General features: G+C 41.2%; 2 protein-coding genes across 7 annotated transcripts; both read left to right on the forward strand.

Moving 5' to 3' along the window:
• Nucleotides 1-1,115: 1,115 nt before the first annotated feature.
• On the forward strand, nt 1,116-12,692 carry LOC121685389. Of its 3 annotated transcripts, none has more exons than XM_042065892.1 (8): nt 1,116-1,205; nt 9,320-9,364; nt 9,455-9,469; nt 9,628-9,803; nt 10,029-10,176; nt 10,390-10,656; nt 10,791-11,099; nt 11,332-12,692. In XM_042065892.1, the coding sequence occupies exons 1-8, from the start codon at nt 1,145-1,147 to the stop codon at nt 11,457-11,459; spliced, it is 1,149 nt and encodes a 382-aa protein (XP_041921826.1). In that variant the 5' UTR covers nt 1,116-1,144; the 3' UTR covers nt 11,460-12,692. The 3 variants fall into 3 exon arrangements, with proteins under 3 accessions (XP_041921826.1, XP_041921834.1, XP_041921843.1); XM_042065900.1 differs by lacking the exon at nt 1,116-1,205 and adding an exon at nt 8,631-8,694; XM_042065909.1 differs by lacking the exon at nt 1,116-1,205 and adding an exon at nt 8,708-8,797.
• Nucleotides 12,693-15,353: 2,661 nt separating this feature from the next.
• sona (SON DNA and RNA binding protein a) lies at nt 15,354-25,489 on the forward strand. Of its 4 annotated transcripts, none has more exons than XM_042065855.1 (8): nt 15,354-15,531; nt 17,220-17,341; nt 18,176-18,368; nt 18,469-18,554; nt 19,949-22,660; nt 22,764-23,197; nt 23,330-23,411; nt 23,677-25,489. In XM_042065855.1, exons 2-7 carry the CDS (start codon nt 17,314-17,316, stop codon nt 23,399-23,401), a joined length of 3,525 nt encoding a protein of 1,174 aa, XP_041921789.1. In that variant the 5' UTR covers nt 15,354-15,531; nt 17,220-17,313; the 3' UTR covers nt 23,402-23,411; nt 23,677-25,489. The 4 variants fall into 4 exon arrangements, with proteins under 4 accessions (XP_041921789.1, XP_041921815.1, XP_041921795.1 ...); XM_042065881.1 differs by having other exon boundaries at nt 17,227-17,341; XM_042065861.1 differs by lacking the exon at nt 15,354-15,531 and adding an exon at nt 15,694-15,717.
• Nucleotides 25,490-27,062: the final 1,573 nt, after the last annotated feature.

Below are 27,062 nucleotides of genomic sequence, written 5' to 3' on the forward strand. Positions count from 1 at the left end.
ACCCCTATGACCTTCCTCTGTCCACCACACGCAAGGTGTCCCTTTTCAGAGACTAATTGCAGTTTGTCCGGTGGGAAGCGAGCAAGTGAATATAACACCGTACCTCACACCGCAGCCGTCTGGATTAAATGCCAGTCAAGCTGCTGCACTTTATCATTGGCCATGTTTTTTTTTTGTCTCAGAGTGTGGTTCGATAGCAACGACAATAGGATCCTCCGTCCTATGCATGAATTGTAACAGCTTAAACTGCTGTGTCTCAAACCCTACACTAAGTGCTATATACAAAACCATAGCCCTACTTCCTGACAGTAAAAACCCAGCAAATAAAGTCAACTGCAAATGCTGACATATTTTAATCAATAGAAAATTGTTTAAAGATAGTGTTACTTAATAAGTGGCAAGTATCTTTAAAGTACTCTCATAGCTATTTGTTTTCTCCTGAGCTTTGCATATGTCTCAGCCTATGTCTAATAAATCCAAACTTGAAGCACTTAACTGAGGAATTCATCACAGGCAAAGAGATGAGCTGACAGATTCAGAAGTGCAGCCAAACCTCATTCTTCACAAACATGTTGTGTGCACACCGTCTGTCTGATGACAGCACACAAAAGCCAGACAATTTCAACAACAATGCATTATATGTTGACTGTACATGCTATTGTGATGCTATTACACTAAATTAAAGCACAAAAAAGCATTCACACAGAGAAAGTGTTCCTGTTTAGGCTGCCACAGCCTAACCTGACAATAGCCAGATGAATTTCGCTCCGCCTAGCTCCACTCATCCATCTGGAACCGATCCATTGAAGTGTTGCTTCAGAAGGCTGGGCCTAATCAAAAAATGCTTGCATATGATTGAATAAGCCACTTGTCCGTCATCTATTGACGTGCTACTTCAACCACTCACATTGAAGCCAACCCGTGACGCTGATAACAGTCTCACAGTCGCTTCTACGCTATGTCACATCTATGAAACTCCCGCCCTGCGTCCTGATTGGCTGAACCATAAAGTCGGTTGCAGAAATCACTCTCAATGGAAGAGGTCCCAGATGGATGTGAGTGAAGCTAGGCGGAGCTAAGCGGAACGACATTCATCTGGCTATTGTCAGGTTAGCCACAGCCTGCACTCAAGCAGATCTGTTCTATGCCTTTCCAGACACTCCGAGAGGCACTCACGCTCCTCGTGGAGTGGGCCACAGTCTATGGTGAGTTCAGGGGGAGCCACACCTGAGGCCAAACAGTGGGAGAGTTTCTGCTTCAATGGCACATGAACAGCTATTCGGTCTTGCGCAAGGGGTGCATTCGTTCAGTGTAGACGCACAGCACTCTCTCCAGGCAGAGTCTGACTAACCTCAACTCCTTCTGCTGAACATCGGAGCAGATGAAGGCCATGCGGCCAAAACGTTGGCATGTTAGGTTGGCCAAAAGAATTGGTGAAATAGAGATGAGTCCAGTTCTATGAAGATTTGTGTGCTTCCCAATTACCTTTAGGTATTTAATTTGGAATGTTATGCAAGTTATGTTTAGCACCACAAACAAAGACTGGGAAAGCGCATCCAGAGAGGGTTAAAGCGGAGCGGAGTAATCAAGGATATTTGGCGCATTCTTTCAAACAAGTATAGCTTTTACTCCTGAGGGCAGAGTTCAGCACTTTAGGTCGGTATAAGGGTTCAGATGTAATACAACCTTTGAATCACCCGCAAGGAATTGCATACAAACAGAGTTCACTGATAGGGCTGTTAGGTCACTCATCCGTTTAACCGGTGTCAGAGCAAGCAACAGTACTGTTGAAATGAGCTCAATATCTTCTAGGGCTCGAAGAGAGCACTACTGAGAGCCTTTAGCACCACAGTGAGGTCCCACATGGGCACCTTTAAAAAGCGGGATGCGAGGGGATAAGCCCATGAAGTCACGCCAGACCAACGCCAGGCCGAGTGTCCCTGCTCAAACAAATGCTGTAAGATCATGAATACCAATTCAATGGGACACGTCAAAGGGTGATAATTGTTAGCAAAGTCGGGAAACATCTACGACAAAGAGTAGTGGAAGTATAGTGCAGATGGCTCTATAGACCCTTTCAACAAGGTAAACAAAAACAATGCTTGAACGTTCTATTTGGGCCCCAATCTACTTCCTCTGCATTAAGATAACATATGGAATGTTAAAAAGGAAGTCTTGTGGGGCCAACTATGATGTTGAAACTCTCTTGAAAGGGTCCATAATGAATAGTTTCAACGACTAAGGGAGGTAACCCTTTTCTCAGCTGTTTCGCCCACCCGCTCTCAGGCTCTGGGTGCCATATCGACCCCTGCGCCTGCATCAGGAGGTCTTTGTACATGGGCAGCTGACATCCATACCTGGTGCTTTACGGCTAGTTCACTGATCCCCTGCCTCAAAATCGCAGGGAGGCAGTGGCTGAGGCTCCAAGCACAGTGGGACCGTTGAGGAGGAGATCTTAGTGGCCGAGCGTCGATGTGGGGGCGAGTATAGTGTGTGGCATTTACGGAGGGCTGGTCCAGAGGCTGTGCCGCTCCGTAACGTGGCCACTTGCCACTGCTCGACGGGCCCTGTGAGGTGAGGTTGGCAGCCACCGCCTCCTCAACATGGGGCAGGGAGGTGTGCCTAAGCTGATCCACCTTACCGAGAGGGGCAAAGACCGAGTAACCCTAAACCAATGCCTGTGCCGAGAAAGGGTGATGCCAAGAGCACTGGATTTTTTGAGTTAAGTGAATGGAAGTGGATGGTCATACTTTGAGGGGCGTCCTGGGCTCCATCTCAGCACAGTGGGGTTAGAAAGTTGGCGAAGAGAGCCACCTGTGCGTGTCCGTGTCCATCCGGCGGGTTGTAGGCTTTCTACAAGCGTGGTTCAAGGTCCTTGTGATTGCTGAAGGATGCTAACAGAGGACTAGATTCTCATGGTGCAGCCATTTATAGGCAGCGGCCTAGAAATGGCTGAAAAAATCCCTGAGGCAGGTGATAGAGGTTAGAGATTAGAGATTGGTTCTGATCGATGATGTCATCTGGACGCCCATTGGCTAACGTTGAGTGAACTCTACATATACCCATAGTACCCATGCATGTATGAAAGTTCATATTTGAGGTTCACTGGTGATGTTATCTGAAGATATCCCTACATAACTATTGGTCCGAGATGACTAGAAATGATAATCTGAGGTATTTCTATGTCTTTATTTCTCATGCCACTGACTTTACCATTAGTAATGCATTCCAGCATCTTTTAGCTGTGATTATTTTATCCTCATGTCTCACTAAGCACTGACTGCATCTTCAATTAATATCTTGAGCAGTGAGATAATGCTTGTTAATTTGTCACCACACGTGTCCCATATTGAGTAGGTTAAAGCACACTGGAGAGGTGTTCATTAAAAACCATAAACCATGAAGCGCTGTGGTTCTTGATCAACACAGCCTGTCCTTTAACAACAAAGCTGTCTCACAGAAGAGGCAAAGGATGTTTTTTCTCAAAAGGCAAAAAACGATAACAAAGATAACAGGTGCTTCCATGAACACAAGACGAATCGTTACTTCGATACCACAAAGTGAGCATTAATCATGAAAGTGAATGGGAACTTTGAAAGAGGCTCTGTGTGGTATGGAGTGAGGTTTTCCATTCTAACTTTAATTGGCTGCTCTGTGTTCTTGTCCCCTTGGCAACAGAGGATGTAGCCTTCCACTTCCCCTTCTGCCCCAAGCAATTTCCTCTTCTGTCTTTATATCAGTAGCGTTTAAGGTTTCAGGGCCGATCACTGGTCCCAGTAATGTCACTGACGTGATTCCCATGGCCATATATATATATATATATATACACAACTCTGGAAAAAATTAAGAGACCACTGCACATTTTTCTGATGTCATCCTACGGTTGCTGAGTGACATTCGAATGAGTTTACGGTTAAAAATTAAGAGACCACTGCAAATTTGAATATGACCATCAACTCATTCAGTGTGTCAGTCAGCAATCGTAGGATGACATCAGAAAAATGTGCAGTGGTCTATAAAAGTCTATAAAAGTGTGTGTGCGTGCGTGCGTGCTTGTGTGTGTGTGTGTGTGTGTGTGAGTGTGAGAGAGAGAGAGAGAGCAGCCTACATGAAAGGTGGGTAGGTCTTGAGAAACCAATAGAAATGTTAGTGTCAGCTTTATTTAAGTGCACTCTCCCAACACTGTTTGTAGACTATAGAACATTTCAGTTAAACATTTGAAACTTGATTTATATTTGACATTTACAAAATTGAAGTGATAGTTATCTCCCTGCTGTGTAGCCTACACTGGAGAAGATGGATAGTGTATAAAGTCTCTGCTATATTTATGATGACTCAAGGCATCAAACACATAATCTGTTGTCATATGGAAGAACCTCCTTTTACATCATATTGTTCAATCATCAAACATGGCAGGAGTCTCACAACTGAGCCATTAAACTTTTGTTTGAGGTATGTTTGCATGGGCAACTACTTTTGGTAACATCATGATGGTACAATGTTATGTGATGGACAGGTAAACACACCTGCTCTTCCCACCAGGAATTGAGGCTGCACTGTGCAGTGTGGTCCAGGACGGATAATGCAAGAGAAGCTCTCATAGCATGGCATGGCAAAGTAAATCACCAAAAAGACACAGGCCGGCGTGTCAGCAAGTTTATCAGTGCCAACTCTGTTGATGACATATCGGGGGTTTTTTTAGCTTTCTAGGTGGCTTGTTTTATAGTTTTAGAATAAACTCCAACATGTTTCTTTAAAAAACACACAAAAAACATTGTCTGAATCTTACCAAATAGCAGACAGTGTGGCAACGTAACTGTACAAATTTCATACACCCCTAACATAGCAATCACACACACCCCTGCAGATGACCTGACACCAGCAAAGTGACTGCAAAACACATCAGGAATTTCACCAGCCTCATTCAATAGTAAATCTGTGTGTCCATTAAACTTACCATGGGCTTTTACTGCCACCTGCTGGTAATACTCTAAGCTACACAATCTCTCTTGACTTGGCTGTCGCCTTGCCCTTTACACTGCCTGGGTTGATTGGATTCTAGTAATCTCTGACTCTTTACCCATCAACATTTGCCTATTTTCACCGACTACCAATTCAGCCTATAGCTATTAAGTACTCGCCATTAGGTAATTGCCAGAGGTGGAAAGTAACTAAATACATTTACTCACGTTACTGCATTGAGTAGTTTTTCTGTGTATTTTGTATTTTTTAAGTAGTTTATAAAATCAGTATTTTAAATTTTACTTGATTACATTTTGAGTGAAGTATTGTACTTCGCTACATCAAAAATACCATCCATTACTTGAGTAAAAAAAAAGTTAAGACTAACGAAAACAGAAAGGGAGAGAAAAGAAATCGCGCCCTAAACCACTAGCCTAGTGATAATGATCAGCATGTAGCCTACAACAGGACATGAATCAAGCTGGCGCCAAGCAGTCTTTCTGAAAGTGATGGAGATGGAGCTGGATCACGAGATGCATCAGATTACATGTGTAGCCTAATCTATGAAGGTGTATTTTCCGCTATTCCAATGGGTTTTCTCAGTTCGTTTTAGCACTAATGATTGCGGAGATATTCAAGCAAACACAAAACAAAGTGTTTTGACGTTAGTGCTCACTTTTCTTTGGAAAGAAGTTTATTAGCAGTTGTTTCCCCTTTTTTGATGTCTCTCTTTTTAGTAACCTGGCTTTCTTGGAGAAAGACATTGCACCAGCAGCACAACTAGCGATGCTCAACTAAATAAACAAAAGATAGACTACCTTATGAATCAGGCGGACTAAACCATTTAGCTCTTTAGCAAGGGAGAGTGAGAGTGACCTTAGACAGTTTTCACTATGTTTTGTATACAAAATCCAGTCAGTCAAACTTTAAATTTCGTCTGACATTCATTTTGACATTTAATTTGGAAGTTAAAATATTCAGGTAAAATAAATATATGGTGAAAATATACATATATATTTTCAGTAATTAGCTTAAACTTCCAGTGAGTCTATTCGAAATTTTCACCACACGGTAAGCGCTTTCAGACATACGTGTAAGACCGGAAGTTCTGCCGATGTTAAACGGTGGGGCCGTATATCTGAACGACATAACCGGTCATGTGGAAGTCCGAATTCACCCGGTGTTTATACTACTCCCCCCCTAGTATTTCCTCCGGACATTATGTAAATGTGCTGTGTCTGAATGAAGCGTAGGACATGCGGTTAAGATCACACCTAGTGAGAGGGCGTGTTGGTGACGTTTCTTTCGTGCATCCATGTGGTTAGATCTGACTTAAATGCCAGTGTAATGATGGAGTGGCATAATGCTGTCCAGAAAATCTCCGACCTGGAAAGATGCAGACATCACGGAGCTACTGTCCATGAGGGCATACAACATTTTGATAGAACACATGAAGGGAACGGCAAGAGACGTTGTAGCCTACAACTGCATGGCAAACGAATTCAAAAGACTGAATCACCATAAGCAGAAGGCGCTGAAAAGGCAGTAGCCTACAGCGACGTCCTTGACGACAATAACAGGAGTATTTAATAAATTGTTAGCCAACATGGTTTTCTGTTCATTGATACCTCGCTGAGCTCGCTGATATTTGTTGAGCATATATGCCTAGAGAAAATGAAAACGAAGAAAAGCCAACTTTGTTACAAGCTCCTTACGTAAAAGCAATAGACACATGGGGAGAGGATGCTTTTGGAAAAAATAAACCATGAAAAAACGAACAACTTCACTGTTATGTTAGTAGGCCTATTTTGTTTATTGCTTAAAAACGTTGTATGATGGCCTTGCAGTCTTGAGTTAGCCTACTGAATTGGCTGGTAGCCTACCATAAAGTTTGTGCATGCTCTCTCTCCAACGCAAACCAGATGTGGGGTTCTATAGCCAAGTAATTCTGGGACATAACGTTGAAAACAGATAAATGTGTTTATTCGAAGCACACATACAAATACTGTTTGCTTACTTGACTAGCCTACTTCAAGTATTAGCCTACGCACAATAGATTTGTCTTCTTTAGCCTACATAATGCATAGGCTACACGTTGTAAACAAAAAGCAGCTGTGACAGGCAGCGGCCGCATATATTCTGCGTCATATCTCGCATCTTGTGAACTCTACAAGCCCCCACCCCTCACTCGACAACCACACGGAGATTCTGTAATGTGCGTGTATGTCGTTCACACATACGTCTGTATAAGGTCAGTATTAGGTCCGCAGGTTAGCATCATATCTGAATCATCCGAAGGGTAGGACCTCCGTTTGACAAACCTCCGCATGTACTCCGGAGGTTATATCTGAAAGCGCTTACTATATTAACACACATATTAAAAATCCAAATATAAGAGTTATGTGTATTAAAGTGAAATGACACAGGAAAAAAGTATTGAACGTGCCTACTGAAAATTTATTCAATTCTTTGTGGATGTCTTAAAGCTGTCTTTACAAACAGAGGCTTTTCCACAAAGTATTGAAGAAATTTCAGTAGGCACGTTCAAGACTTATTGGCTGCCTTAGCTGCTGGCTGCAGCAACTCGAGCTAGGACCAAAGTCCTTTTCAGGCAAGTACTTCCACTCGGCGGCCATATTGCAACACTTTTTGGGCACTTATCGTGCATCTATTTCGGCAGAAATGCGTGTGCGTAAGGCTTCACGACACCAATCTTGCTCCAGCAGCGAGATCACAACAGATGATTGGCACGATGTCTTCACAGCACACCACATGATTGGCTCAGTGTATTTTACAACACACCACATGATTGGCTCAATGTATTCACATGTCGACGTTTTGCCGCGGAAGGGTTGTGATATTTGTAGATGCATTACTATGGAGGATTTTTTGAGTGCTGCATCTCCTCATTAGAAAGTCTCTGGTAAAACTGGTTGTTCTGGTACACCCCCCCCCCCCCCCCCCCCCTCCAAAAAAAAAAAGTAACTAAGTAACTTTTACTTAAAGTACATTTTAAATGAACTACTTTTTACTTTTACATAAGTACATTTTCAGATCGGTATTTTAACTTGTACTTGAGTAATATTTCATCAAGGTATTGGTACTTTTACTTGAGTACAATATTTTCGTACTTTTTCCACCTCTGGTAATTGCTGTTAGGCTAAGTTAGGCTGATTTCGAGCTGGATTGTAGACATGATTGTGCGAAGTTTAGTGTGCTCCAGAAACTGCTGATGAATCTGGGCATTTGCCAAGTGATTGAATTCAATTACACAATCTCTCCATCACTAACCCTTATATACCCAAGTATCACTTGACTCTTATCTTCCTGGTTTGTTTCACAATCTCAGACCAGACTTGCTATAAGCTGACTACTACTTCCATTTATAAAGCTTTCAGAGTCTGCAGACATTTCAATAACAATAGTAGGTCCCATTAGCATACTGGATAGTGGACAAAGATTTGACTTGGCTTGCAGATAGTTGTGTAGTTCACGGTTTAAGTTAATCTTAATGCCACGGACGTCAAGCGTAAACATATGATCCTGCCAACCAGGACAAGCGGTTATCCACACATACTTACCTACAGGCTTTTCAAGTCTCTAGGTTTAAGAAGCCAAGGTGGATAAATCCTAGCTCCGCCTCCCAGGAGTAATCAGCCACTGTGGACTGTAAACTCTGTTGCATAGGAGCGCACTGGTTTCTCTTCTCTAATATCGGGCAATGACTGACAAGTATGAATTTACTATTTCACTTGGAGAACTAAATAGTTAATTAAGTATCTTCTGCTCACAGACTTTCATGGGATAAATGGGCTTTTAAGGTTAAGCACTACGTGTAAGTGACATTTTCTAGTTGACTTGTTGACATGCTGCTTTCTGGGTGACGTTTGTCTGTAGTCTGGTACACAGTATGTAAAAGCATTTTGGTGGCTATAATTTGAAGAATAGACCCCATGAACAACAATTTATAATATGTTTAATTGGGCTGTACATTTAAATATATTTTGTAAACTACATTAGCAATGTTCTGTCTGTTTTCATTCACTACGCTTTGGTTTTTCACCATTCTCTAATCTTTGAAAGCAAATTGACAATGTAAAAGAGACAAAGAACTAAAGACAAAGATTTCAGAAGTTTAGAATTATCAACACTGAGATTTCCCAGACTGAAAAATAGGATGTTCATGGATTGGCTGGAATAATAATTTAAAAAAAAAAAACTCAAAGGGAAAACACACTATTCAGGAGAATTTAACATTTAAACAAACATCTCCTTTATGAGTGAATAGAAGGCTCATCCGACTTTCTGACACAATTTGTATTACATGGGGAATTTACTTGTTTTCTTTATACTGTAGTGGCCATGATGCCCTGGTTGCTGTTGTTTGTCCTCCTTTTCGTCGGTGAGTTTTATGTAATATGAAACCTATTTCTATCTAATGATATTATGCAATAAAACTGTGTTACTGAATTCATACCTTCTGTTCTTCTAGATACTTCTTTGGCAGGTGTGTGACTGAGCAGAGTGAAAGAGATGGGGAAACAATTAGCTACCAGGTGTTATGTGAACATGTAGTTAGTTTCCACATTATATCTCAGTATTTCAATCACACACAGATATGAGTTGTTAAAGGACAATGATGATGAGATTGTGAGTTGTTTTCAGATAAGCCAGAGGAACCAGAGGAACCAGAGCATGTTAGTGGATGTTACAACAAGAACTTCAGCATCCTACTCATCGAGGCTTCCCCATCTGATATCCCTGACCCTGCAAAAGCCTCAGTCTATTTTACTCCCAGCATCCCAGCTGGTCCTCAGAGACTAGTGTTGGAGAATGGACAAGTAAGTATGTGTTTGCGTTTCGGCCTGTCAATGCTTGGATGTGCATTTATAAGGTACAAACCATAACTGTTTATTATTATTATTATTATTATTATTATTATTATTATTATTATTACTACTACTGCAATATTGTAATATATATGCATAATACTATATGCATAATACTAATACATGCAGTTCAATAATCCATGCAGTTTATCACGTGAATGCATTTCTGTTTTGTAGTTAAAGGACAACAGATACAATCTTGTGTCCAACAAGTCAGGGCTCTATTTTGAGGTGCCCCAGCTAAACGCAGAGGATCAGGGAATATTCTCCGTGATATTAAATGATATCGATATGGATAATGAGACATTCTCCCTCACAGTGACAGGTGAGCTGTCTTCTGAGCTGTCTGTTGTCTTTGAGATGTCATTGTTTTGAATTTGCTTTCAACACGTGGTCACTAAAACATACAAAAGATGCAATACAAAAGCAAACTTTGCACATGTCCATGCATAATATGAAAAGTCTCACAAATGCATGGATTTGTATGACTGCTGCGTATATCTCCTTAATATTTTACATTACCGATTGATATTTTCAGAGTGCGCCCATCTAGAACGTTTGGATTATGGAAGTAATTTCTCCATTCTTCTCGATGGAGACATTTTGGAGTTCACCCGAAGGGGCTCGTACTTGGAGCCAGCACTTTTGTGGAACCGAAGTGACCCTACAGTCAGTGAGCGGGGCAGAGGTCGAGTCGTAGCTGGACACTGGCTGGCGAAGAACATCACCCAGTCCGACCAGGGGAATTTCACCCTCCGAGATGTCAAGGGCAAAGCCGTGTCCACTACAGTCCTCATTGTCACTGGTAAGTCAAGATTTGAAAGACAGAAGTTTGAAGGGACAGTGCATTCACTTTATTAAGGTCTCTTCCTTCCTGTCTTTGAAGTCATTTTCCTTATATATTTCCTAACTCTCTTTTCCTCTCTGACCATTCCCCAGAGACCAAAACTTATGATTATTTGAAAATGAATGAAGATTTGGTCATTGACCTGCCCTTCAGTCTCTCCAAAGTGACCCTCCTCTTCCATCCTGAAATTGCTAAGTGTAATATAAACAACTACGTCAGGCCGAGGGTCCTGATACGGGACGGGGTGCTGGTTTTAGAGGAGAAGCAGAGCTATGAGGGGAGGCTGAAGATGTCCAACTATCAGATCGTCTTAGAGAAATTCCAGATTGCTGATGTTGGATCTTACCATGTACACGACCCCCAAGGAAACTTGGCTACCACTGTTGAGGTGGAGATCTTATGTGAGTTCTATTTTTTCCCACATAATTTTGTTGTCTTTGCCTTAAATTATGAGTCATTTGGATTTAATGTACCAGCAAATTAATATGAAATTGCATATTTTGGTGGTACGTCATGTACTGTCAACACTTAAAACTAATACACTAATAAAAATCAATAAATGATCCTTCATTAAATCTTAAAATAATATTAAATTATGTTATGTTGACATTTTCTCTTCCTATTTCCTTGCAGTGCCCTCTGAGGCCTGGAAAGTTGCTGTCTTACCCGTGGTTGGAATTGTGTTCATGTTACTGGGTTATTATTGGAAGAGTAAGGGTCGTACATGTTGCAAAGGCGTTACTGGGCCAATGGCAGCTTAAACTTTTGTGGCTAATGAAGAACAGCAGAGGAGCATGAGTGTCATTGTTTGGGTGACTGTGTGTGTGCTGTTGAAATTAAGGTCAGATTTATCTGTCAGTCAACTCAATCTGAGTTCACAGGCCAGACATTGTGCAGCATTGTAGAGACCTCTCAAGAGACTAAGAGTTCCAGTCACAGCCATGCAGCAACCAGAAATGCTAATAGCTCTCCCTTCTGGACTGCTTCTTTGTAATCACTGTTGAGTAGTCTTGGTATAGGAAGAAAATGCTATCGGTGATCACCATTTCAAGGAATAGTTTGATCTGCTTGGCATTTCTCTGTCAACAGATTGCCATTTCAGTAAGTTGATTTTGGCACCATCTCCTTCACTGTACTGAAGCCTAATAGATAATCACATCTCGACAATATGTTAGCAAATGTTGTCTCACTCTAAACTTGGGCTGTGTCAAAGTCATATTGCAGGCCCTCAAATATTTATTCATGCATTCCATGTAACAGCACTTTTTGCCACATTACCTGTTCATTTTACGTTCTGACCTCTATTATCATAAATGTTTGACTTGAAGTTTCAGCTGTACAAACTTCCTTTACCAAAAAAAGTTTTGAAAAGAGTTTCTTTCAGCCAAAGACTTTTTGTAATATGTAACTGTTTACATTTTTATCTACATGGGGTAATAATATACTCACTGAAAGGAGAAAATCATACTGGTTACACTTAAGTGGGATTACATTATCCTGATACAAGAGCTTTGAAATAATTCCAAGTTTTTCCAAGGGATGGGTACCATCAAAAACGCACAAATATTGTAATTATTATTTCACGATTTTGTACAACTGAAGCAGTCCAAATAGTCTGTGCCATAGGCTAAAGGGCCGTTCACACCAAGAACGGTAACGATAATGATAACAACAAAAAAGTATTGCTCTAGCTAAAACGATAACGACATGAAGAACGATATCGCTGGGGATCACTTTCAGAGCGATTTTGAAAAGCTGATGGCCAATCAGAATCCATAAAAATTGAGCCATTCTCCATGTACATTTTTAGAATGGGCAAATATACTGAGGAAGGGTATAATAAAAATCCGATTTTATGCAGAATGTAAAATGTTCATAAAAATAGTTTCTGGAGTCAGAAAGTTTTTATATGTGTGCATTTATCAACATCATAATGAAGATTGTGTGTAGTGGTAAAGCACTTTGAAATGTCTAGTTTTATACTGTATCATTTATCACTGGAAACATTAAATATTTATACTCCAATTGTACATATTGAACTGCAGTGGAAGTCTTTTTTTTTCCATTTCTATAGCCTCCACAATTTCCCTACCTAATAACTTGGAAGGGCCTGCCATCATCTAGCAGCCAAGAGTTCATTCCAGTCATGTTCAAGTTAGCCTTTAGTTGCTACCTTCATAGACAACAAAATGAGTCTCACGCACTTGGGCAGTAGCTTGGTGTCATGAGAACAGGGAAACGCATCTAATGGCCAGGATCTGTAATCTCTAGTGACAGTGAGGTCATTTTGCCGTTTGTCAGGCCATCGGTTAACACCATAAAGGAGAGGGCAGGGGCATGGAGGGCAAGCCAAAAGGAGACTGCTGACCTGACATACTCCGCAACACAAACGAATATCCTCTGTAAGCCATTTGGGAGAATGGGTACCTGCTGAGTAGCTCTGTAAATCCCTTTGCTTCCTTTTCTCTTCAAATATCAGGCAACACTTTTGAAAACGACAGCTTGGATTCTTTTTCATTTATTTATTTTAATAAAATCAATGCTTCAAAATAAATCAGATTAATATTGAAACATTACTGAATAGCTGCTAAAATAAGAGTACTAAAAGTTACTAATGAAATTACAGAAGAGTAGGCTAGTCATGACCATAAAGTTATAAAAACATTGTAGCATGTTTCATACTGTACAAATGATTATCATCCAGATGTTTTTTTCTTTTTTATATATTGTTGACTACTTGGGTTATGCAGAACCATTACAGCAATTTCAAAATATTGGAGGGAAAATCACTGAGATGAAAGCTATGCTGAGTCTGTAATTTTAATACAATGACTAGCTAACTATTAAGATGTTCATAGTCAAGGCAAGGGTCCCACTTGTTAACAGTCACAGAGCCAGGTGATATTGGCAACTGAGATGTCTCTGGTGTGGTCATTTGAGAGTAATCCATATTGTGTGCTTGCATAGATTACCTGAAAGAACAGAGTCTGTTCGTTCTCCTTGTCAGGCGCTGTTCCATTGGTTGGCTGAGGGAAAGATCAGAGGTCAAGTTCAGTTTACATGGCCTGTTGAGGTGAGGGGATGAATGATGGCTTGTCTGTCTCTTTCCCCCTGCACTGCACAGTCATTGTTGGCCTAAATAAGTAAGTCTTTATATGGAAGCACATGTGGGTGTGTGTGCACTGTGTACATGTTGCTAGGACTATCTGGTTCTTTCCTAACTAAACACATCATACAATCAACAAAATCAATTATACAGGTCAAACATTTGGACACATAGGCCTGCCCAAATACCTCTACTTGTACAAGTGTACGTCCCTCTATTTTTCACCAGTTTGACTGTCCGCATGGCCAGGGTCAGCGTCCTACAATACAGCATTGTAGGCCTAGCCGCAGGAATCCCCATGTAGGTGGGATCACATACAGACTAACTGATTGAGGTTTCTCATTGCTACTGAAACTGTTTAACACCCAATTGGTTTAGTATGAGAAAAGGATTTAGACTAATCCAGGAGCATTTATGGCCCAACATTACTCTCTACAGGACACTCTATGCTATTGCACTAAAGTTTCTTCCCCCATTATCCAATTGTTAACAGCCAACAACAAATTGGCCTATTTATCGTGAAATAAGTTAGTTCCACATCCGCATACTGATGGTTAGCCTATAACGTGAACTATTTTCATTATTTTTTTATTTTATTTTTTTACACCTGCACTTGACACCACATGTGTTATACCTGCTGAGTCTCAGCTATGTTCTAGACTGGACTTTAGACTATGTTGCTGCTGGTCTGCTGTGTTAATAAGCTGTTTATGTTTGTTCTAGTAGATGCTTTTGTACCAGTTAGTAGACTTTAGTACCATTTTTTTTTTTTTTTTAGCCCTGTTGACCTACTGGTAGGATTTTGGCTATGCCTGCTGTGTTTCAGCATCTACTGTAAGCCTAGCCTATGTTGCTGCTGGTCTGCTGCCCACTCTATATATCCCCCTGCCCGGATTCCTGGCCCGTGCAGCCTAGCGACCCACTACTTGCCCTATGACAACTCCGGTTTGCAGTGTTGAAACACGTGTATGAAATGTATTAAATATGCAAACACAGATCCGGTATAAACACTGACCCCCCCCTAAATGTTGACAGGTATGCTGTAGAGCGGTGTATCCCCTCCCCTCCCCCCTGACTAGCAGAGTTGGCAACCTGGATGCCGAAACACATACCGACTTCGTGATTAGTAGACAGGTGGAGGGTGGCGCATCAGGCCAAAACACAATGACAACATCAACATCAGTTGAGGGCTTCAACTTCACTTTTTAAATGACAATATCCTGGCCGGACTACTGTTGTTTTTAGTGATATAAGTATTTGAAATGAACATGATTTCTTAATGTCTAGTGACATATCAGGGCCATTTTATGATTAATTAAAATAAATTTCTTACATACGGTTCCTTTAATGTTCTGTTGTTATCCATATCTTTCCACTTGCCATCAACTTCCCGCCATAAAGGAATCATCATCATTTTTGAAAAGTTAACAATTTACAGGCTCAAGTGACCTCTGCAATCTGGACCACAGCAGACTTGTTTATTTGTTGATATGTAGAGGGGGTGGGGTGGACTCTAAGAGCACAAAACCAGTTAGGCCTACCCTGGCCTACAGTAGAAGCTACTGTACGTCTCCATGGTTTCAAGACAGACTTCTGGGAAACTTTCTTCACTCGCGGGATGCTGGGATACTGGTGGACTACTGTTCGACCTGACTGTCATGGCGACCAATTTTCAGCAAGTTTCCAGAATTTCGTAATCAATCAAATTAAATAAGTCCGAGATCTAGGTGAGAAACATAAGCTTTGTATATGCATTTATATATTCACCAGAGTAATATTTTAGCATTAGTAATATATGTCGCGAAAGGTTCGTTGCTAATGTTAGGCAAACCTTGATCGGCTTGTGATGCTAGGATAGCTAATGTTAATGTTCGCCAGTCGACACTAGAACTAACGTTGGTGCGAGGAGGCCGGTGTGTATATGATGCGTCCGTATGGGAATGTGCAACAAGATTAGCAATAGCTTCTTTGTTAGCATTGATTAGGCCATCTCGACTGAATTGGCCACTGGATTGGTCCTTTGAGAATCGTTAACTGGTAATTTCATAACACTGTCAAATCAGTAAGCTGTGAGCAATATCATGTAGTATCGTGATATGTTATTTTCTATCTAAAGTGAGATCGTAATGTTAAGGTTAATGTGTACGTTCAAAGCTTTGGTTAGCTCATGTGCTAACCTGCCCTCGCTAGCAGCTAGTAGGCCTGAATAATGTTAGCTAGAGACTTCCTCGCTCGACAACGCTAATGTTACTTAGCTGCTACTCAACAATTGTGTAAACTAGCCGCGCGAATTTCAAACATTCAACATTTGTTGGCTGAAGGACCGATGATGGTATAACTGTAATCCTTTTTTTATATTCGCGGACATTGGTAGTTTCTAACTAATTTATTTGGTTACTTTTGTGTTCCGAATCAGCGGTCAGTTGCAGTGTTTGTTAGTAACTTGAGGTAGCTATAGCTAGTTCCTGGAGCCAGCTGTTTACATGCTCTTCGTCACAATGACCAGAAACGTTCACATTTTGTCAAAATTACCATCAATGCAACTTTAAATTGTGTAATGCTAAAGGTAATGAACCGTTAGCCCGTTAAATGCTTTGGTGAAGTAGCTCTGCAAAATGTGCAACAGTCGGAATAATTTGTCAGGTTTTCAGTTTGTCTAACGTTGCCAACCTAAGGCTAATATCGCTAACGTTAAATGGACCAACGTTAGTTCGCTAGCATGTTGGTGTGGCGTTTCACCAAACGCATGTAGGTAACAAAATGTTGAAACACAGTGCAGTTTTTGACTTTCACAGCCGTCCCACCTTGCGTTTCATATGTGCATTGTTTAGGATTTTAAAGATGTACTTTTAATAAGAATGCAGTACAACTCGTCTCCTTAGCCACACTGCTGTATTCAAGGAGCTAACGTTACCCTTTTCCCGCTCGACTACTTTCTTGAATGGCCGGATGATTCTCTTCTGTGATCAACCGTTTCTTTCAATCACCAAGGAACCTCTGTTTTGAGTGTTACTTGAGCATACATAGCCTAGATGCTATGGATGTTGTTTTTATACATCAGGGGTTGTGTTGCCTGTATACATGTCACTCTATACTCGGGCAAGGAGCACACATTTGAGATTGTGCGTAACATTCAGGTATTGAGTTCCTGCATTTTATGCTGTAAAGTTACTGCAGTCCACCTGGCAAAATGATTGTCAGTAAGGCTAATTTATTATCTGTTGAGTTTATGTATGGTTTGACCGAGAGATATGGCTACACTTCGATTGAACATGGATTTTATTGGGAACAAAGTAGATTGACGACAATGCAATCAGTGCAGACCAGTGACCTAATAACTGATGTTGATCAAAAATGGTTGTGCTGTGCATATGGTCCCAGTTTCTGTGTAACATGTGCACTGCATCTTCTGCAGAATCCAGTGAACTGTGACCTCCCCTTCTGTGGTGGAGAGGGTCCAGCCAGTTCTGTGGTCAGAGATTGAAAAGGACCCTGTGTCAACTGAAGCAATGGAATGTGCTGTGAATACTGCACTAGGTAAGTTCCAGAACAGTGTTTGTGAAATTCCATAAAGAAAATGTCACTCAGATATTTGGAGTCTGTAGGTTGCTGCTATCATATTATGCATCTACACAGATTTTATGTATGATGTAACTACTGTTTTTTTGCCATTATGCAACACACATTTCAAATTAAGGTCAATGGCTACACTACATCACAAATATCAATTAAAACCAGTAGCCTATTTATTCTTCTGTCTGTGCAGTGCTCTTGCTAGCCTGTGAGAAAACCAGACGAAGCTGTTAGCAAATTTGAATTTGCTCTGCTGTGCTGGTCAGTCTGGCAAGGAGGTCATTGACACCCATTTCCAATGTTCCAAAAACCCAGGCATCAATAGCAATCACTTATCCAGTGTGGGGTGGGCTTTATATGATGACAGATAGAGCAGTACATTTAAACACAACCAATGGCTATGCTGATAGCAACAGGGTAAAACAGATATGGATATGTTTTCTTTGGAATTGTGTTACCAACTGCAATTAAAACCTGCATGAAGTCTTTCCAGACCCACTCTCAATCTTAATTGAGATTTGAGAAGCTGTATGGTGTTAACCAGGCTATGGTCTTGCTTTCATGTGCTAATGACTTAAAGGAGAATTCTGGTGATTTTCTCATGTTCATGAGCCCCCTTCATGTTCATGCCCCCAGAGTGTAGCACTCTAGCTGTTGGCTGCAGCAACTTGAGCTAGGTAGAACAGATCATTTTCTGTTTTTTTTTTCCTTCTTACCAACAAATGAAAAATTGCCGGAATTCTCCTTTAATTGAATATTTATTATAAGAGATGATGGCAATGCATTTGTCTCTCCCAGATGAAGAAGAAGCCTCTGATAATAGTGCCGCTGTAGAGGTGTCTGTGACCAAGGAAGGGAGTGAAACTCCTCGGAAGAAAACAAAAAAGCAAAAAAAGCACAAAAGTAAGAAGAAGAGGAAGAAGCGCAAGTGTGAGAAAGAGAGCAGTTCTGAATCTGAGGAATCTGACTGTGGAATGCAGACAAGAGCCAGGTGAGGTGACCTGATTTAGAAGATATCCCCCTTTATCATTATTGTTGTTGTTTTATCAGAAATGTATCATCAATTCCTGTTTTCATTTACTTTCATACAGAGCAAAGAAGACTGAAGGTCATTTGACATCAAAGGGAGGAGAGCAAATTAAAATAAAAGATGAAACCTCAGGAATCCCCATACCAGGCAAGTGTATACCAGTTAAAACCTTAAATGTTCCCATAATGTTATTTACTACTATTGACAGGCTTCCCACGGGGTCATGGCATTTCTGGAATATCATGGAATTTTGGAAAGTCTATTCCAGACATGGAAAGTCAGGGAATTGTATCATTTTTGGTGCAAAGTCATGGCATATCAGGGAATTTTGTTGTAGCAATTTAAAACTTCCTTGCCAAAATATATTAATACCAAAATTTCCATGGAAAATTGGTGTATATCTGGTTATTAGCTTTACTGCTTGCTTGCTTAGCCCAACTTTGTTTATTCATCTCCCGCTCTAAAAAAGTAAGATTTTTGAACGCTACGCGGCTGCTCTGAAATTATTTGTCGGTATATTGTACCATTCATTATATAGTAAAGTTATGGAAATTCATGTTTTTTGTCAGGGAAAAGTCATGGAGTTTTCACATTTGAGTTAAAGTGGGAACCCTGTATTGGCTTTGATTGTTTTAGCTGTGGGTGTAGCATTTTTTTAACCATTGCACTATTTGTCATGAAATAGTTAGCTTAACCTGGCAAGGGTTCATAAAATAACCATGGTAAAAAAATATCAATAACAAATCATTATTCTTCCTCTAAGTAATATAGTTCTTTAGCTACAAAGGTTGTCTGGCAACACCCAGACGCAGTGTTGTAGTGTTGAGACACTAAACCTTGAGTGTTGGAGTCTGAGTCAAGTCCAAGTCATTAAAGAAAAATCGAGTACCAATTCATCCTTAAGTCTGAAACCAATGACACAACCGTCACCTTCTTAAAAGCCAAGTATCACACATGCTGCAAAATGTATCGATACTTGTGAGTAGTGTGCCGATGCATGTTCCATACCATACAAGAAATACATTTTCTGTCAGGATTTGTGAGATGGGGGGGGCTTTACAACTCCAGCCTCTCATAAGGAATGGGTGTGACCGGGCAACTGGTGGAGGTGGGGAAAAAATAGTAGGCAGCAGCTTGTGGATTTTCATTGAAAAATGGTGCAAGTTTATTTACGGAGTAAGATCTGTAATTTAGGCAAAATACACCAACATAGTCAAGTCAGTGACAAACACATTGCAGTGGAAACAGCCATTAAAGTTATCCTTATCATTTTGGTGCAAATTCATGTCTGAGTTGGAGTTGTTTTAATAGCCAAAAATGTAGTTTTTCCTTTGAAAACAAACATTTCTATGTGAACCCAATCTTTTGAACGGTAGTGTATATTAGTTGTTGCAGCCCTATTTGAAAGGAGTGCTATTGTTGTGCACCACGAATAACATTCATATCTTAGGATTTCTCCTATTATTAAATTCCAAAATGTGGCTTTTTAAAACAGGTTGTAAAACATGTAATTGTGTACTGATGTATTCCTATTTTCACAGACTTGCAAGGGGACGATGGCATTGTGAAGGCAAAAAAAACCAAACGACACACCGGGAGAAGAAAGAGGAGGGGTACGAAAAAAGATGCCGAAAAAAAAGGAGAAAACAAATCAGAAAGCAGTGCTGCTTCAGGGTCCGAGCCGGAATCAGAATGTAAGCAGTTATTGGCTTCTGACAACACAGATTTGGACCAAAAGACTGCCCTGGATTCTTTGGAGGCATCGAAAGGCCGGATTAAGCCTCACCTTGAAGAATCCGTTGATACCAGAACTATTAAGTCAGAGCCTTCTGTTGAAAAAACTAAAGACACCCAATGCAATGCTGAGGAGTTGCTTGAGAATTTGGCAAAAGGTGATGACCACTGTGAAACCACTATGAAGACTGTGCAATGCCGTGGAGAAAATGGGAACTTTAGCAAAGTACAGGACTTGCCAGATATAATTCCCAAACAAGAGAATCTCCAGAAGGACGATGCAAGCCTTTCTACAGAATGTTCAAAGGAAACAAATGGAGATCAGAGGGAAAAGGTTGGCCAATGTAGAGTGGAGAGTCCCCCTCCCTCACGATCCCGGTCAAGATCTGTCTCTGACACCAAAAGAGTAAAATCAAGCCCAAGTTGCTCACCAAGCCCTCGTCGTTCCCTTGATAAGTCAGCTTCTCGAAAGGAACGTTCTTCTTCTAGGGCTAGGTCTACATCAGGACCCAGGAGAAGGGGTAGTCCTAAGAGGAAACCCTCAAGGTCACCATCAGTAAAACGTAGGTCGAGGTCCAGATCAGTCAGGAGGTCGGGACGAAGGTCTAGGTCCCTTTCTCCTAAAAGAACCCGCCGCTCTGTCTCCAGATCGCGCAACAGAAACATAAAGTCTAGAACCCGGTCACCACGGCATGGCAGACGATCAAGATCTAAGTCCGTTGTGCGCATGCGTCGCTCAAGATCCAGGCAGTCTTTGTCACGCAGAAGGACTCGTAGGTCCAGAACGAGGTCACGCTCTGCAAGGAGAGGCAGACTCTCAAGATCCCCGTCACGCACACGAAGGAGGTCGCCAGTAACCCGGTCTAGGAGGTCACGTTCTCGGTCTGTCAGGAGAAACAGGCGAACTCGATCAAGATCTCTTGTTGTTCTGCGACGGTCTAGGTCTCATGCAAGGAGAGTCAGGAGATCTAGGTCACGGTCCATCCGTAAAAACAGGTCAAGATCCAGAACACCAAGACGGCTAAGTAAATCTCGCTCCAGGTCCCCAGCAAGACGAAGAAGATCAAAATCTAGGTCCCCACAAAGGGCTCGCTCTAAGTCAGCCAAACGCACCAAACGATCAAAATCCAGATCCATGTCACGGCATGAACATTCAAGGTCCAGATCACCTGTGACGAGCAGCAGGCGGCTTAAAACAACCAAAAGAAGAGAGCGCTCAAGATCAAATTCTCCCATCAGAGATAAATCATTATCTAGATCTGTCTCAGATGGCAGGAGGTCTACAGAACGGAGTCTTTCTCCGGCTGAACAGCGTTCTAAATCACGCTCCCTTTCTAAAGATGAAAAATCAAAAGAAACTCAAAAGCTGAAACTTAAAATAAAGAAAGGTGATGAATCTCCCTCACATGGGAGTACAGGCAGTAGCTCTGATGAGGACATTGCAGCATCACCTGCACCTGCAGGACCATTGAAAAAAGTTCCATTAGCTGAAAAAAGTGTCTCAGGCTCATCAGATGAGCAAGATATGGCATCATCTGAGGTTGAAAGAGATGACTCTAAAAACTCAACTACTGCACCACGTGATGGAGACAAACAATCTACCTCACATTTATCTTCATCTGAAAAGACATCATCTCTGGCAGTTTCCCAGGGCCATCATGTGTCTGAATCAAACAGAAGGGAGGATTCCCTTGACCGTGATGGATCAGACCATTCAAGAGCATCTTCACCAGGTAGTGCTAAACATGAAGAAACAGGAAGAAAGTCATCTAGTAAAATAAGAACAAGCTTGCTAAAATTGAGACAGTTGTCAACATCCCCATCACCTGCAAGGAAAAAGTATTCGGAATCTAGGTCTTCCTCCAGAAGAAGAATCTCAAAATCAAAATCCCCTGTTCGGAAAAAACGCTCCAAATCTAGATCATCCAGCCGAAGAAGACGTTTGAAGTCTAAATCTCCACCAAGACGAAAAAGGTCAAGGTCTAGGTCCCCAGGAAGGAAACGCAAGTCTAGGTCTCCATCTCGTGGAAGAAGAAAAAGATCTAAAACAAAGTCACCTGCAAGAAGGAGAAGGTCACGTTCAAGATCAACTGCAAGAAGGAGAAAATCAAGGTCCAAGTCCCGTACTCGTGTAAAGCGTTCCAAGTCAAGATCACCAAAAAGAAGACGATCAAAATCCCGATCTCAAGGAAGGAAAAGACGTTCAAAGACAAGATCACCAGCTAGAAGGAAGAGCTCAAAATCCAGAGATGACAGCAAGCGCTCCAAGTCTCGTTCTCCTGGCAGGAAGCGCAGGTCTCGTTCCCGATCCACAACACGGAACCGCCGATCGCGCTCAAGGAGATCTCGCTCCGGTTCTCGTCACCGGAGGCCAGCATTCCGTAGTCGATCCTTTGATCGACGAGATCGATGGAAACGTGAACCAAGCCACTCTCCAATCCTTATTCTTCGTAAAAGGAGATCCACCTCTCGAACTCGCCGGAGCACCAGCAAAACGCCACCACGCCTCACTGATCTTGGTATGATCGCATTCATTCACTATAAATATATGTATTTGTTTATTTAAATTTTGTTTATGGCATTTGCGGATTATTAATGAATTTGCATTTGTTCATTCGACAGACAAAGACCAGTTACTGGAGATAGCAAAAGCTAATGCTGCTGCTATGTGTGCTAAGGCTGGAGTGCCTATCCCGGAGAGTTTGAAACCTAAAGCCATTCTCCAATTGCCTCTTCCAACGCCAGCTCCTCAGCCTCTGTCATTACCATTGCCACTGCCCATGAGTTTGCCAATGAATCTGCCCATAGGAATGCCAGGTATGCCAGGGATGCCCAACATGCCCATGAATGCTGCCATGGCAAGTATGACTGCAGCTACAATGACAGCAGCTCTTTCCAACATGGGTGCGTTAGCTGCTATGTCCCCAATGCCACCACTTCCCACTATTACCAACAAGCCACCTCCTGTGCCCACACCAAACCTTGCTAATATTGAAGAGGTGAAGAGAAAGGTGACTCAACAGGCCAATAGCTTCAGCATCAAGGAACTCACAGAGGTTTGTATATTTTTGTTTAACAAAATAATCCCAGTTCTCTTTCCCTTTAGCACAAATACTTCCATTGCATTTGAATGTGAAGTCTTTTATTGCCGTTTGAGTGTGAAGTTAAGTGTTTTTATGTCATTTTAGAAATGCAAGCAAATAGCAGCATGCAAGGAGGAGATGGCCATAGCCAAACCCCACATGTCTGACGATGAGTGATGAGAACCAGGTAAATTCTAGTTGATGGAACATATTAATGTGTAGTTATACTAATCAATGTTAGTTTTATTCTATTCACAGTAAGTATTCCAAACCTATATCTATTATGAATATTGGACTGTATTATGTGTATTGGACTGTATTATGTGTATTGGACTGTATTATGAATATTGGACTGTATTATGTGTATTGGACTGTTATGTGTATTGGACTGTATTGGTTATACACCGTTGCTGCAGGTGCCTGCCATAAGGTGTTTTCCTTTTCCCCTCCAGTCCCAGTCAACTTCTGGTCATACCTCCTGACCACTTTTCTGCCCTTGATGTGGACTTGCTGGATTTGGTGATTGCCTTTGTAGACAATACTCAGATGGAATCATTTCAATAGATCTTCAGAAAGTGGAACCTGACTGACCACAGTTTTGGGGGCCAGCAGTCATCAACAGATCTTAAATGGCAGGTTTTCATTACGCTTCTGGAGAATATTGACTGAATTGACAGGATTATAAACGCAAGAGTACATCTTAATAGGAATAGGAAAAGTGAAAGTGTCCAGTCAGTTTGAAAATGTCCAGTCATGCTTTGTCCAGTCATGCTTTGTCAGGACACACATGGTGGACGTTGTGATGCGAGAAGTTGCTCTTTCAGGAACTACAATTTTGTATAATTACAAGTGTCTACAAGGAACTTAACAAATATTCCTCCATGACATTTTACTCATATGTTAACTGCCCATTTGATTGTAGTGCAAAATTGTCTAAGACTTGGGATAAATTATACAAATGTTGTAAACCTGTAAGCTTTTAACCTTTTTTAATTTTTTGTGTTCACTTTCCATGGATGGATAGTAAAATGTGGTCCTAGATTATATGGCCTGTAGCTCATTAATCCACCTCTACTGTAATGCTCTGTAATGTTTGGTTGTACTGGTTTAAATACAAGTAGAATGGAGGCAGAAGAGCCAGCCTTGTTTTTCTCTTCTAATTTTCAGAAACCCAGTATTTAATTGAATTTGCTTGGTTGCAAAACTTGCTATTGTGTTATTGGGGAACTGTGCTTGCTCTGCTAGGAACATTGTTTGAATCCTTTTAATGCAGGCAGTTTAATTATAATGTTTCACTAGTGGTTACTTGAAGTGATTGAGGATATTTCACTTGATTTTATCCTGGACGTGCAGTGGGACCTTTTAAATTCAGATTCTGCTTTTTTTCCCTTCTGTGGTTGGCAAAAGTATAGTTTCAGGTTCAATTTTCAGGTGATTGACATAACTGAACTATACGCCAAGGTAGTATCATCCAAGTATGAGAGAGCTGGTTTAACATTTTTGGAGAGAAATGACAATCAGACTGCCATGTTGTAAATATGGCCAGAGGGCAGAAACTAAGAAGAAAGATACATAGATGTATTGACCCCTGGACCGTAATTTGTGCTGTGTTGATGTTCATTTCTGTGCGTTTTGTATTTTGCCGTCTTGCTGTGTAGAAAAAGAACAATTAGCAAAGGCTCACGAACAGTGTCCATTTTAAAGGGACAATTATTATTTAGTTTTTTCCCCTTTTGTAAATGAGTGCAGTCCCCAAGAATGAGTGAAATCTTCAGAATGTAGTTACCATTTTCACTCACTGTTTATCTGCACCCTACACCGTCTTCTGAGGTTACTTTATTACAGTTTGGTCTATGATATTTGTACAGAATAGAGAAGAAAAAGCCAGCTGTTTCCCCTATACACCTGCAGACACTGAGTTATTAACTGCTAGCAGAAGTTGCCATGCACACCATTAAAGCAAATTAATCAACCAGGTATGTTTTGATACCAGAGCAGGGAGTTTTACTTAGTCATTTTTATAGTTAGTAAATCACACCAGTGGCTTGTCACTAGGGACAAGGAAAGAGAACACACTGTTAATGAGAGTATGGGACTGTGAGTAAATCTATATTTACATTGTAGAATTAAGAATCCTGCTCTGAAAACCCATAGCTTTTCTTGTTTTAAAAACAGATTTCAGTTTTTGCCCGAAAGTTAGTACCCTCATGTGCTTGCTTTGTACATAATGCCATGTTGATTATTAAATGAAGCTACTAAAACATTGGTCTCCAACGTTTTGTTTATTTATTTTAAATAGAATTGTGTTGAGTAAAAAATAGCTTGTGATGTGATTATTGTGTTGCTTTGTTTTGTAGTCAAATCAGGTTTATGTTTCCAAGGGGTATTACCAAAGATTTTAGAAGTACTGAAGACGCACCATCTGCACACTAAACATTCATCCATTAGATGGAGCCATTGGCTAACTAAATAAATACTGATTTCTGGTCTGATAATGCGATGATCTGAACATTTTGTACCTCGTTTCCATACCACACTTCAAATGGTAGGTCAGACCATTTGATGTTAAAACAACTTTTTTCTCATTACACATGGTAAAACCCCTAGTTATGAAATAGTTCCGTACAGTACAGGTTGTTCTGAACAGCCCAGCGAGCTGGTGCAGATATTGATATGGCATTCTTGACTGACCTGACACGATCTGAATTTTTTGGTTGTCACAACTTGTAATACAAGTAGACATGTAGATGTCCCTGCGTGCCACTTCCACTTTGCCGGTGCCAAAACACTCCGCCCAGTTGCACTCATCCCCATCATGAAGTGCTTCGAGAGGCTGGTCCTAGCTCACCTCAAGACCAGGGATGTAGTGGAGGGTAAACGCAGTTTACCCACCTCTGAAATTTCAGAAATAGAGTTCACCTCTTATTAGAGTTTATCCACCTCTCAAAAGAGTTTATTCACCAATTGTAACTTTTAACATTCAAAAATCACACTATATTATCCACATTCACAATATATGTACACTCATCAACACTCTAGGAACCATTTTATGGCGCAGTCCACCTCACCGTGATCACAGAATTCATAGTTTATCCACCTCTTATTTTACCACTACTGTACATCCCTGCTCAAGACCTGCTTACCACCCTCAGTGGACCCCTTCCAATTCAAACAGGATTATACGGAGGATGCCATCTCAACAGCACTTCACTCCACCCTGTTCCACCTGAAAATGCTGTTCATTGAATTCAGTTCAGCTTTCAACACCATCACCCCCTCCAAACTGATAACCAAACTCAGTGCGCTGGGTATCAATACCTCCCTCTGTAACTGGATTGTGGACTTCCTAACCAACAGATGGCAGTCTATATTAGGTTAAATAAACAACTCCTCAACCGTCACCCTGAACACCGGTGTACTACCACAGGGCTGCGTGCTGAGCTCCTTCCTTTACTCTTTCTCCACCTACGACTGCACGCCTGCATGGCTCTAACACCATTGTCCGGTTTGCAGACGACACTACGGCGATTGGTCAGCAACAACGATGAGACGGTCTACACTCTACAGGTCCAGCATCTGGTCTAGTCCAGCATCTAACAATGTGGTGCACTGACAAGGCTCAAAGTCACTTGGTGTCACTGTCCACATCTCTGAGGACCTCCTCCCCACCCCACACACACACACACACACACAAGGCCATTAGAGTGCATTGACATTATATGCTTGTAGATGCAGAATTTTAGACAGAAAAAGTTTTAGTTACTGCGATCGTGCACTGTGCACTGAGTAGTGACTTCACGGGCTAGTACCGCTCTTACAAGACGTCATAACGTCCCTT

The sequence above is a fragment of the Alosa sapidissima genome, chromosome 2 (genome assembly GCF_018492685.1).
Source record: "Alosa sapidissima isolate fAloSap1 chromosome 2, fAloSap1.pri, whole genome shotgun sequence".
Lineage (NCBI taxonomy): Eukaryota > Metazoa > Chordata > Actinopteri > Clupeiformes > Clupeidae > Alosa > Alosa sapidissima.